At 41.0% G+C, this 14,136-nt stretch overlaps 1 protein-coding gene across 1 annotated transcript in view; it reads right to left on the bottom strand.

The window, feature by feature from the left end:
- RYR3 (ryanodine receptor 3) overlaps positions 1 to 14,136 on the bottom strand; it is a 286,017-nt gene that overhangs the window by 128,715 nt on the left and 143,166 nt on the right. Inside the window, exons 34-38 of the mRNA XM_082241418.1 lie at positions 13,036 to 13,262; positions 8,543 to 9,344; positions 7,187 to 7,387; positions 5,110 to 5,212; positions 3,619 to 3,756 (exon numbers count right to left, since the gene is read on the bottom strand). Coding sequence (XP_082097544.1) covers positions 3,619 to 3,756; positions 5,110 to 5,212; positions 7,187 to 7,387; positions 8,543 to 9,344; positions 13,036 to 13,262 — 1,471 coding nt within the window. The remainder of the gene's footprint in view (positions 1 to 3,618; positions 3,757 to 5,109; positions 5,213 to 7,186; positions 7,388 to 8,542; positions 9,345 to 13,035; positions 13,263 to 14,136) is intronic.

Raw genomic sequence — 14,136 nt, 5'->3', positions numbered from 1 at the left:
AAAAACAGATCTTGCTTCATCCTAGGCAACATACACTCATTCCTCCCTAACATGGCCTTAAGCATTGCTGTCTGACATCTGCCTCCAGTAATAAACAACTCAGCCTCACTGGTGCTGCATGCAGAGGGTGAAAATGAAACCTCTAGAATTTTTTTTTGTATAAATAAATAATATACATTCCGCACACCCCCAACACTGCTAATCCCCCAGCATCACCCACCCTTCACATTTTGCCAATTTTAACCCTCAGTTTTACATACAACCAGCTCCTTAATAAATCATTAATAAATAAATAAACATAATCCCTATCTCTTCTTCTCTGTCTGAAAGCCTCAGAAGCCGTCAAGATGGTATACATCGTGGTCCATCCTGTTCTTTCACTGTTCTTATTTTCAACTTCAAGCTTCGAGAGCGGGTGGGTGGGCTGATGTAATCTCAACAAAATCCATATCTCCTCTCCATCCCCCGTCCCCGCAAACCAATACATCTTCCTGCAGCCCATCCTGCCGATCGTCAGTTTCATCACATCCAACTCCACAGTTTATTCTCTTCCGAATGCTTAACAGACAGTCAATCCAGCTGTTACCAATCTTTTCTTCTTTACTATTTCTATTTCATACTACGAAGTTCCAAGGGGTGGTCAAAATCATTCGAGGTTATTACTCTCCATCTTCTTTCAGGCAAAGTCCTTACTTATAAAAGAAATCCATCGCAAAGAGGTATCTTTAAAGTCCACTCTCCTCGAAAACTTTACATTCCATTGCTTTAGGGAAGGGTAGATAACGCAGATCCCCACCCCCACCCCAAAACCCCATGACTTAAAATATTGCCTCCCCTCCTTCCACCGCTCAACCAAAGCAAAAATTAGCCTCTTTCATCATTTCAAAACCTTTCCAAGCAGATGGTTTTCTCCTGCAGCATAAATCAGGATCTTTTCAAGGGGGTGCTTCTTCACTTGCCAATTGTTTCTGAATTCAAAGGTATTCCGCAGCTCACCATGGTAGCTTGCTGGGGGCAGCCCTTGGACAGAGCCATTGATTTCCACCCCCGCTCACAGACAAAAAAAGGCATTAATGGATGACAGTGGGTCATGCCCTTTCAATACCCTTGAAAATTTAGGGGAGGTATGCCCCTTACCCCCTCCCTTAATCTCCATCTGGGACCCCTCCTGGGCACCGGAGCACCCAAGAGGGCGACTTGCTTTGTTCGCTGCAAAACAGGAAGCCTCTCCAGGGCTTTTTGGGGGAGGGAGAATGGTAGCTGCCACAGCCCCTCTCCCAGTGCTGGAGATGAGTTTTGTCTCAGTTTCCAAAATTTGCCAGAGAATTTACCCCCTGCATTAAATTTTGGTTCAGTACTAGCGAAAACTATGGCTTGTCAATTCTGATAACACATAAGACACTTCAAATCGTGGCTTCCGATTCTGGTTTGCCAGCTGATTGTAAGCTATGTAGTTTGTCAATGTAGACCAGTGGTTCCCAACCTTTTTTTGGCCATGCCCCACCTAAGCACCTCCAAAATCCTGAAAATGCCCCCTGAACATTCAAACATTCTTATTATTCAAGAATTGAACTCCTATTCACGTGGAGGAAGCCTAAAAGGCCATTCACTGTTAATAAATCATTCTCAAATTGCCCCCCTTAAAAATCAAATTGCCACCCTATGGGCTGTGTGCCCCACATTGGGAACCACAGATGGCAAACGACTACTAAACGTCCTGTTAAACTGTTGAAATCTGTTTGGTTAATGCAAATAAAGCAAACACTTAAATTAAAATCAGAGTCCATGTGATCAAAATAAGCTACCCATCATGAAGGGGTCAGCTTTTTCATGTCATTCATCATTATGAATAATAATGTCAGTTTTGTGAGGCATAATGTCCTGGATAATGTTCCCTCTCTTGAAAATAAATTTCAAAGGAGCAAAAATATTTTATTTATGGTTATGCCATGCATGTCCCTGTCAAATATGCTTTCAAATCAGCATGTTTTTGTATGGCATTTTATATTGCTTTTATACCACACCAAGCTTTTAAAAAAAAAAGAATTTTAAGAGACGGTATATCATAAGCTTCTATGAAGAGGATTAGTGAAGTACATATACAGAGTGATGTTATCCCTAACCAAAGGAGGCTGCAGATAGCATATCCAAAAATGTTTTACAAACTCTGCTTAATAGCTATTGCTAGCTTCATGCCATCAGTGACCTAGAATTCCTGAGGTCCTGAATACATGGACACTTCCGAAGTAAATATATTTGTGTTTCATTTTTAATGGTTGACTGGATAAACCACCAGAGCATCAAATTCCATGCATCCTTTACAAAGCTATCTCTGAATCCCAGCTTACTTAACTGTAAATTATGCATTAGTAGTATTACAAAAACACCAGACACTGAACCTTGCCAACATTTAAAAAGTGGTCTGTAGAGGAGGAAAGTGGTGAATCTGTAGCTAGCCAGATGTGGCTGGAATATAAGTCCTGCCATTCACCTCCATCAGATGCACCAGCTACTCCAGAAGATTGAGGGGGCCCAACGTGATGTTGCGTGACATCCTGACATCGCATGCATGGCCCTCTGAACATTAAGGGGGCCCAGCCCCTCAAAAAAAAATTTGGGGGGGGGGCTGCACAATCTGCATTTTATGCCCAACTTACTGATCAAAAAAGGTCAGTTGTAGCCTTACGATGCTAAAAAGATATGTTCAAGACACTCTCTCAGCAAAACATTGCCTTAGCCTTCCATATTAAATGATATGACATTCCTCACAAAGCAACAGTGTGTAGCATTTTTGTCATCTTGTCATCTAAACCTGCTTGGAGAACCTATCATAGATTGGGTCCAATATTATCACAGCTCCAGTGAAGCTGCCCCAACAACAGCTGCAAGTTTCTCCCGAAAAACATCCCTGCAGAACAACCAGGCAGAGAGTGCCATTCATTTCTACCTATATTTATTTTCATTCTGTATTATGCAGGTCATTAAACATTGGAAGGAATTACTGTATGCCATACTAATTAGCTCTAAGTGATTGATGACTGCCTGAAAGAATTCACTAAGGCTCAGGGGGGAAAGTTGGTGGATGTATTCAGCACAGTTTATAGCACTGGTGCTTTGAAAGATAACCCACATATAACCAAAATGTATTGTAAATGAAAAACTAATTGATATTTCATTATGCCTGCAAAGGATAACATATCAAGACAAGATATGCATGAGCCTTTCCCCCAATGTTCACAGCCTCTTCATTCCTCTCCTTGCTTGCGTCATAATAAAAGCAGAAATTCTCTCATTAACCATTCACTTCCTCTGAATGAGGATACTACAGTTAGCAGCTTTGGAACAAGCCAGGAAATTAAACCGACCTTATCCTAACAACCCCCCCCCCCCCAAAAAAAAATGCCATGTATCATTAGTGGTGCTACTTTGAGTACATCTATTAATGAATCGCTACTATCCTTGTGTAAATATAAGGCAAGATTGGAATCTGGAAGTTCTTGGCTCATATTCATTCGTGCATACTTCACAGCTGACTGTTCACCTGCTTCCAGGTGTATTCTTTTCTTCTCTAAAAATTAAATAAAATGAATTAGTATGAATAACAATTCAAGCTCTTACTGGGATATTTCTCTTCTTCCTCTGTAGGTTCTCTCTTTTCTGTTTTTGGTGGTCCTTTTATTTTATATACCAATGAACGTAGCTTGCCAGTCCATGACAGATCTTCCTCTTCTTCCTCTTCTCCCTCTAATGGAATACCTAATGGGTAATAAACTCATTTTGAAATGAAGTGCAGTTTGTGTTTTGCCAGAATTCCCATGATACTAAACTGATGTCCCAAGCTTAAATAATAATCAAAAAACATATTTTAGAGGCCCACCCATGCACACAATTAGATGTGTGCAGTCCTTCTGTGACTGCAGCTCTCCACTCATGGTAGACCAGTGGGAAGGGAAGGAGTTACGCAGAGCAACATACACAGTAAGAAGTGGGGAGGATATGGTGGGTGACTGGCTCAGCTCCTTGATAGACATATCACACTCTTCATGTAAGCTAAAGGTGCTTTTCAACTGTACACATCTGAAATGTAGGCAGGTATTATTGCCATTTTGGGGTGGGTGTGCTCAAGTTGTGAGTAAAAGACTGGTTGATGGGTGAGAAATGAAGATGATGACTGGCTAAAATGTGTTCTGAATATGCATGTTTTGAATTTGCTCTGCTTATATATTTCTAGGCACTACACCGAACAAACAGTTTAATACTACTGAGCACCATCAAGAATTTCTGAGCTATTTGTGTGTCTTGAAAATACATGTTTTCTTAAATAATTTAAACAGACTTGCGTACTGTGTAATGCTATACAACTCTGAACTTTAACTTCCCATTCCATTCACAGAATGGGTTTTTCTGCCTTCCCTTCTTTCTGCCACACCCCCATGACCTCTGAAAATATGCTCCTGGGGGTTGAGGATAGGATCTGGTACCCCCCCCCCAAATCTTCTCTTGCTCCATTGCAATATGAACCTGCTGCTTGCAGAAAAACAGACACACTTTTGTAGCAGGAATATTACATTGGAAGACACATTTCATTTGATGGCCTAAAAAGCCACTTTCTCAATTTCAGTTATTCAGCAATATGACACAAACTCACAGCTAACGTTATTTAGAATACACATAAAGATCAGGTGAATGGGAAGAAGAGGGCCTCTATATATTTTGTGAACTTCTTGCTTTGGGTACAATGTATGTCTGTGCACTTTGCATTAGATTATTTTCCCCATAGGAGTGAATAGCTGGCATTTACTTAAAAGGAAGAAGTAAAGGAGAGAGAATGTTTTCAGATACAAGTTCTTTGAGATCTACTGCTGCCCCAAAAACATTTTTGAGTGTAAATATTTATGCCTTCCTGTTTTTCTAGAGAACATGTGGGAAGATAATTCTAATTAACTTTTATGGTGTCTTTTTTATCTTTGCAGTTTTCAGTTTTAATTAATCAATATCATGTTTGCCAGGAAAAGCCAATAAACCAAAACAAAACTGCAAGAATTAGCATTTCACAATAAGTGGAATCTCAGCAATAATATGCTCCACCCAAAATAGGCAATCACTTACCACAATGGATTAGGAGATCATCGTGAAACTCATATAACTCTTCCTGAATCTCCTCTGGGCAAGGACAATCCTCTCCCAGTTGAAAGTTTAGCAACATATTAATCTGAAATTATAACAATAAACTGAAATATATTTGAATAAGTTATAATCATTACACTATGACCACAGTAAGCCAACTCATACAATGTCAGAAAGAGCATACAAAAGAGGGAAACTGGCACTGCCTGTTGGCAAACATACATACTTTAATAAATTCAACCATTGTATTGCTTTCTCCATTGTCTTCCTGTACCTCTTTTGTTTTCCTTATGTTCCTGTTTATTTAGATTATGTCTGCAGCTTGCTTATATTCATTTTTTCTTGATTCTATACTTTTAGTGTCTAGTACAGTCATACCTCAGGTTACAGACGCTTCAGGTTGAGGGTTTTTTTTGGGGGGGGTTACGGACCCACCGAAACCCAGAAGTACCAGAACAGGTTACTTCCGGGTTTTGGTGGTTGCGCATGCGCAGAAGTGCTAAATCGTGCTTTGTGCATGCACAGAAGCGCCAAATCACAACCCGCGTGTGCACAGCCGTGCCACTGCAGGTTGCGAACGTGCATCCTGCACAGATCATGTTAGCAACCCGAGCACCCACTGTGTTTGTTTATTTATTTAGATGCATAATATATAATAAATAGCATTAATATTCCAATAACTCTGGAGGGAAGAAGTTCTAAGAGTCAACAAGAGTGCTTGAAAAATATAGTCCAATGCCTTCCTAGATTTCTGACAGTCTCATTGCATCCCTTCGAATTTCTTTGAAAGGCTCATCCTTGATCAAATGGTGGAGGGGGGGTGTAGGGATATTGCGGAGTGGGAGTGGGGTCTGGAGGGAGAACACTCCCCACCAGCAGGCAGCCACAGTCTGCCTGCACGCGTGACCCTGGGGTGCAGGAAAAACTCCCCCTCAGACAAGCCACAGCTGTCTGGAACATCGTTCCCTATATCTGACCTTTTGCGGTCTCAGCAGTCGGTGGTGTCCTGTCTGTAACCTTTGTCCCTGAGACCTTTTGTCTCCTTCGTCATACACTGTGCAAGGGGAAAATGACGCTGTGGAACAGGTGCCAAAATAACTTTGTACCACCCCACAATCTCGGGACGGAAGATGTGTAAAGGTCACAGCCCAAAATGTATCTGCTTGGGCTTGCATATTTGTCTCAATAAAAGGAGGCTCCACAGGAATGGCAGCAGCTCGCTTCAGCCCACCTGTGTGCAGCTCACATGATGATCAACTCCTGTCTTGGGCCTTCACTTCAGGGGGGAATTACCCTCTTTTAAAAAATGCTTCAGCCTGCAGTGATCAAGTACAAGCAACTAACTCAAATACTGAATACTATAAAGATATGCAGGTATTGCTATTCTCAGGGAGGGGGGCAAGTTGTGTGCAACTGGACATAGCAGAGCTCTTAGCAGTGTAACAGGACTTGAGTTGATCTTTCGCAATTCCCCCTTCCACCCATCACGGTGCCACCCATGACTAATGCAGTTTTGAGGGGGTCCCCTCACTGTGGGCTAAACCACAGAGCCTAGGACCTGCCGATCAGAAGGTCGGTGGTTCGAATCTCCGCGATGGGGTGAGCTCCCATTGCTCGGTCCCTGCTCCTGCCAACCTAGCAGTTTGAAAGCACGTCAAAGTGCAAGTAAACAAATAGGTACTGCTCCGGCGGGAAGGTAAACGCCGTTTCCGTGTGCTGCTCTGGTTCGCCAGAAGCGGCTTAGTCATGCTGGCCACATGTCCCGGAAGCTGTACGCTGGCTCCCTCGGCCAATAAAGCGAGATGAGCGCCGCAACCCCAGAGTCGGTCATGACTGGACCTAATGGTCAGGGGTCCCTTTACCTTTACCTAACTCTAAGAAGCAGTTTTGAAAGGGTCTGCAGACAGAAGGGCAAATATCCAAATACTGCTTTGATCCCTATTCTGCTGCTTTTTACTGGACACTGTATTTTAAGGTTTCTGAAAGCTTTACTCCATTTCATCATCATACTGTACTAGAAAGGAAGAATGGAAGAAAGGAAGGAAGGAAGGAAATCTACCTGCTCTTGAGGAGGAGAGCGAAATTCCTTTGTCTTCTTAGCTGTTAAAGCAGCAGACATATTCAAGGCTTGCATGAGTTCATTATATCTATATTTCTGATTGTACTGCAACTTTGAGACGTAAGTATCCGCGAATGATACAATGGCTTCCACTCTGTGTTTCAGCTCACAGTCGCAGAAATAATTTAATAGCTCACACATCTAGCATAAAATAAGAGATGCATTATGTGGCGAAGTTATGGAGCGGCACAAATAAATTCATGTGAAAGAACAACAGTATAGTTTGCCACATTACTGTCAGGGGATACTCAGTTTTGTGGTTAATGAGAAGGAGAGTGGGTCGTTGGATCCAAAGAGGCCCTTTTATATGTGCAAGGAAGTCTTCCACTCTAAGAGGCTAATGCTAGAGTGCTGTGTGAGAAAAGAGCAAATAAATCCACAATGTTTATGTGCTTTTACAAGAGCTCATGCAACCTTTTGCAGAAGCACAAAAACTTCCATAGAACTTAGCTATTGTAACACCAGGAGATTAGATCAGAATACTCCTCCCATTGACTTTATGGTTTCATTTATGGTCTTGTAATTTTAATGAATTACATGGTTTATATTTGTACTGAGCTATATGTAAACTGCCCTAGGACCAGATGGTAAGAAGTGAGTGTAAGTACATTTAAACAAACAAAACAACCAACTATTGTGCGAGCTCTTACACAAGCTTTTGCAGAACTGCACTAAAAGCTACTTTCCATCTGCTTATACTTCTTTTATCCAACCCAATGCCTATTATTTGCTTATTAACCTATGTGTGATAATTAAAAGTGAGGGGACAAATCACTACAGGTATGCGATATGATTAAACCAGTGTGTTCCCCAGTGGTGCATCTTCAATGTACAAATGCACATAATTTATATCAAAAGTATGCGACAGGGTTGTATCCATTGTTGCACAAGCAAAATTTCACTCACACACTGACGCCTCCCTATCTCCTCCTCCCTTGCACACCCCCAAAATCTCCTCCTGAGGGTCTTCCAACCCTCAGGAGAAGATTTTCAGTCTATATGGTGCTACAGGCAGCGAAAGAGGGGAAGTTCCATTGTGTATGAAATTTGTTGCTCAAAAATAACTGCAGCACTGAATATAACCCATAGTATCTTACCAGTTTTGCCTTTTGTGGAACAGTAGCATAGAAAGATGAAAATTAGTTGTGTCTGGTCAAACTAAGACCAATAAAGAATTAGCAAAAAAAAGTCTCAAGAATACTGCTGTTCAGGCTCTTTGCACAGGTTACTGGAAAACATTTTACAATTTATTTCAACAGTATTTCAACACTTCTGCATTTACTTTAAGGTTGTCACCTGGAGTTTAACAGATTCAGGCAATCTTGTTTGCAGCAAGCCTTTTATTGGAGTTTTAGGCTCCCTGATTGCCTTTTCTCCAGCCTCTATAGCTTTTTCTTCTATTTGTGCAACATCCTCTTTCTCTGCTTTTTCCATTACTTCTTCTTTGGTTTCACCAAACACACATGGATCAATGAGGAGTAAAATCTGTTTGACATCATGATCATCAAAAACTCCCATTATGAGCAATGTTCCTATAAGTTTCAGAACAGGAACAAACTGGAACTCAACTTTCCCCCCAACAGGGTCTCGTATGTGTGTTCCACTGCAGTAGACTGCTTCTGTTAGCATGCTTATAGCTCTTGACTTAAGCATCTCAAGTGGTATCTCTGGACTAGGTTTCTGATGATCCTCATGAGACAAAACAAAACAAGGGGTAGAGAATTTGAAACCTGGTTTCAAGCAGGTGCTAAGCCCAACTCCAGGCAAACCATGTCTCTTTGATTCATCTGGAAATAATTTGATTTTTCTGGTTTCATCCGTAATTGGAATTATAAATTCATTGTTCATCATGAGTTTAGCTTCCTTTGAGTATTCTAAATGAATGCTGATAAGTAAGTCATAGAATCCAGAACGCAAGAGTCCAGGTAAATATCGATTATCTATTGTATAAAATAACTGAGAAACATCCACATGGCTGCAAAGTATATGAGCTACTCTGTTATTACCCAATGCACAAACAGAACTATACAGTTTTAAAGTGTGGTAGTGGAACCTCATCAGGTCCTCTTGTTCACATAGCTCTAAAATATCAATACACCTGCAATGGAAACAAAACAGAAACGCTTTAAATTAGCTTCCATTCATTAAGTCCATTTTATTAGGTACTTCATAAGAACTGCAAAAAGATAAAGGCTTGGGAGCATAACTTACTTCTGCTTCAGCTATGTGTATTTAAACTTCGGATAAAAGCACACACATTGAAAATGTCCAACTTACAGATCATGATTTTATAAAATATGCAATATTTATCGACATTTTAAACAACATTAAACAAACAAGTAAGGCATACTGGAGGAGAACTGTGCTTTACTTTCCAGCAGTGGGAGAGCTGAGAAGCAGAGCTCACTCTGTTGACTCTGCTTTGACAGGCCAGCCCCTTCAGGCCTCATCTCCCTCAACTGCCATTCCATCAGATCGCCTCAGTGGGAGAGATGGGAAGCAGGGCTCATTTCACCAGCTTTGCTGGAGGCCTCTGAACTGTGCCAGTTAGCCAATATGGGAACAACTGCTTAGAAATTGATGCATTAATTTTGATTTTCCTCTTCCTGCCCCTTTTCCCGTGTGTGTGTGTGTGTGTGTGTGTGTTTCTTTTTGGATTGTAAGCCTGCAGGAACTGAGCGTCTTGCTTTGATTTCATGTAAGAGGTTCTGGGAGGCCTTTTGGCTGAAGAACAGGATATAAATGGTATAAATAAACAAGGAAGTAAATAATAGAATATTAGAGTTGGAAGGGACCCCGAGGGTCATCTAGTCCAACCCCCTGCAATGCAGGGATCTCAGCTAAAGCATCCATAGCAAATGGCCATCCAACCTCTGCTTAAAAACCTCCAAGGAGGGAGAGTCCACCACCTCTCATGGGAGTCTGTTCCACTGCTGAAGAGCTCTTACTAAATGTTTTCTGAATATTTAGTTGGAATCTCCTATCTTGCAACTTGAAGCCATTGGGTCAAGTCCTGCACCCCAGAGCAGGAGAAAACAAGCATGCTCCCTCCTCCATGTGACAGCCCTTTAGATATTTGGAGATAGCTATCATATCTCCTCTCAGGCTCCTCTTCTCCAGGCTAAACATACCCAGCTCCTTCAAGCACTCCTCCATAAGGCTTAGTTTCCAGACCCTTGATCATCTTGGTTGCCCTCCTCTCCACATGTTCCAGCTTGTCAACATCCTTCTTAAACTGTGGTGCCCAGAATTGGACACAGTATTCCAAGTGTGGTCTGACTAAGGCAGAATAGAGTGGTACTATTACTTCCCTTGATCTGGACACTATACTTCTGTTGATGCAACCTAGAATAGCATTAGCTTTTTTTTTGCTGCTGCATCACACTATTAACTCATGTTAAGCTTGCAGTCCACCAAGACCCCTAGATGCTTTTCTCATGTACTGCTAGTAGGCCAGGTGTCCCCCATCCTATATTTTTTGCATCTGGTTCTTCCTGCCTAAGTGCAGAACCTTACATCTGACCCTTTTGAAATTAATTTTGTTAGCTTGCACCCAGTTCTCCAATCTGTTAAGGTCATTTTGAATTCTGATTCCATCTTCTGTGGCATTAGCTACCCCTCCCAGTTTGGGGTTACCTGCAAATTTAATGAGCAGCCCCTCAATTCCTTCTACCAAGTAATTTATAAAGACGTTAAACAACAATGGGCCTAGGACAGAATCCTGTGGCACCCCACTTGTCACTTTTTTCCAGGATGATGAGGAACCATTAATGAGTACTCTCTGGGTTCACTCAGTCAACCAGCTACAAATCCACCTAACAGTTACCTCGTTTAACCCACATTTTACCAGCTTCCTTGTGACAATATCATGGGGGAATTAAATCAAAAGCCTTACTCAAATCAAAATACACTATGTCTACAGCATTTTCCTAATCTACCAAGTTTGTAATTCCATCCAAAAATAAAAATCAGATTGGTCTGGCATGACTTATTTTTGAGAAACCCATGCTGGGTCTTAGTAATCACAGCATCCTTTTCTAGATGCTTGCAGACCGACTGTTGAATTATGTGTTTCAGTAGTGCCTACCAGGTCATATTTGCCACCCTGTATTAAAAGCTCCAGTTCATCTTGTTTGTTTCCCATACACTGCATTAGTGTAGAGACAACTGAATTAGGGAGCAGAACCCAAATAATGGGTTGGATCTAGAATTAGGAAGCAATTCTATTGCAAGATCCACAATGGATGAGTGGGTGGATCTCTGGTTGCGCTGGGATGTTCCTAGAGAAGCCAGGCTATGCCACCTTCAATCTCTCATCCATGGATCAGATGGAGACACACCAGGGTATCTCTGGCATCTGGTCTCAGCCAGGCTCCAACTGGCTGAGCCAAGCATGAAGGATCTTAAGGTGGTGTAAGCCATGAGAAAGCAATGCTCCAGAGGCATGGGGGGTAGTGGGACTAAAGAGAGAGAACGGTTCATCTTGGTCACGTGACTATGTGACCTGGCAACCCAGAGTAAGTTAAGCAGGCAAAAAGGGTGGCGCAAATGAAACACTATTTTAAAGGCTTGCTTTTCCTCAACCAGGTTTAGGCCCGCTTAGCCAGTAGTAGTCCCATTGCTGAATAGAGTTTGGATCTAGAGTAAATTTACACTGGCTTTACTTTTATACTTGCTTTACATCAGCTCCTTGTGTATAGTATTGAACCCTTGGTCATGCTTAGATTAGCAGGATCATTACCATCATGTCCAGTATTTTTATAGCTTCACTGGGAAATACTGAAGCAATGTGTTTTAATAAAAGACTTTCTACTTCTTTCCTTCCAGGTTTATTAGAATTGGTCCATGTGCATGGGAAAAGATCAATTTCTCAGGTTATATCTTGCTATAAATCTGTATTTTCCAGAGGGTACGTTTTCAGATTTATGATTTAATATTTTTTTTGTAATCTAATACAGAAGAACAGTACTAAGCTCTGGATATATCACAAGAATTATGACTGAAATAACCTTTTTTCAAGCTATATAACTTGCACTAAAACCTAAAAGTAATCCTTACAAATATGAACGTAATATGTGAAGAATCTATGTTGTGCATGCCTCAGGGGCTGCATTAGGTTCTACTTTAAAGGATGAAAAATTAAATCCAGAATTATTATTATTTTTTACATTTATGCAGTAGAAGCAAATATTTCCTTTTATATGTAGTGATATTTCCAAGTAGCTGGGAAAAGAAGTACCCTTCCACAAGCAAAAACCCCCATGGAAGGGGTGTTCCCCCAAATCCAGATAATTTGTTCTTGTTGCACAGGGTGAATTTAAGCTTCTGACTTGTTTCCATTTAGAGAACCATTTCCCAGAAACTAATAGTGTGAATCTGATGTGGCTAGGAAACATGGATTTCCAAACACATTTTGGCACAGCTAGTCATGAACCAGTCCAACTTTTATAAGTTGAATGAGAGATTTAATGATAGGAATAAAAACTAACATAAATCAAATATAACCTACTTGCTCTTAAGGAAGCAAAGTACAGTGGTACCTCGGGTTAAGTACTTAATTCGTTCCAGAGGTCCATACTTAACCTGAAACTGTTCTTCACCTGAAGCACCACTTTAGCTAATGGGGCCTCCTGCTGCTGCCGCACTGCCAGAGCATGATTTCCGTTCTCATCCTGAAGCAAAGTTCTTAACCTGAGGTACTATTTCTGGGTTAGCGGAGTCTGTAACCTGAAGTGTATGTAGCCTGAAGCGTATGTAACCCAAGGTACCACTGTATCTTTTAAATGTACCTGCTTTCTTCAGGAATGTGAAGAGCCATCATCTGCAACGGTTCCAGGCACTGGACCACCCACCCATGGCGGTCACTGACTTTCTCAGCTTCTACTTTCAGGAAACTGTTTGGCATTCTGCTCCACACGACAGGTGTGATAGTTTGAACATCCAGCCGAGGAGGGCACTGGGGAATAGGGTTTCTCTCTTCACTTTTAAAGATTGCTGCTGATAAAGGCATAGTGTTCTAAAAAAACACACAGAAAACCCCCATAAATGGATATATTTTTTTTAAAAAACAAAAACTTGAGTTACTTTAACAACGCCTCATGGTATACATATTGAAAGATAGGTAAGTTTACCTAGGAGTCTTTGGTGAAAAAACTTGTTGAAAGTCCAAGTCAACTGCTTGTTGACACTCTCAAAGAATCTTAATAGACTTATTAGAAGGACTTTGCCTTGCAGAAGCCATGCTGGCTCTGCTTGAGCAAGACTTGTTCTTCTATATGCTTGGTTAGTTTATAATAATTTCACCAGTTTTCTGGGGAAAGATGTTAAGCTAACTGGCCTGTAATTTCCAGTGTCCGCCCCCTCCTGGATCCCCTTTTTTAAAAAAAGAATTATTATTTTTTTAAGTTGTTACATTGGGCTACTTCCCAATCTTCAGGTATGGTAGCTGATCTTAGGGACAAGTTACATTTTTTTAAAGAAGATCAGCAATGTCATGTTTGAGTTCTTTGAGAACTCTTGGGTGGATGCCATCTGGAACCGGCAATTTGTCCATTGCCTATTATCTTCCAATGTCAGTCAAAGAGAATGATCATTAACAGATATACTTGAAATGCAAAAATAAGACAGAAATGTGATAGTTTTCCCTTCCCTGTTGTATCTGGTATCTGAAATTGTAAGCAGACATGCAGTTCTCTTTAGGTATGATATCTAATATATGCCCATATATTTCTATTTTATTTTTTACATTTTTGAGGAAACAACGCTTTTCTATACTTCAGGAATCATTTCACTAATAGTTCCAGGGAATGGGAGAGAGAAAAGTGAAATTCTACTAATCGTGTTAACGAAATCATACAGTTGGCATTACAGAATTTACTTTAAAGTCCATA

This window comes from Podarcis vaucheri, assembly GCF_965113315.1.
Source record: "Podarcis vaucheri genome assembly, chromosome: 1".
In the NCBI taxonomy this organism is placed as follows: domain Eukaryota; kingdom Metazoa; phylum Chordata; class Lepidosauria; order Squamata; family Lacertidae; genus Podarcis; species Podarcis vaucheri.
This window is presented reverse-complemented; position numbering and strand designations above follow the sequence as displayed.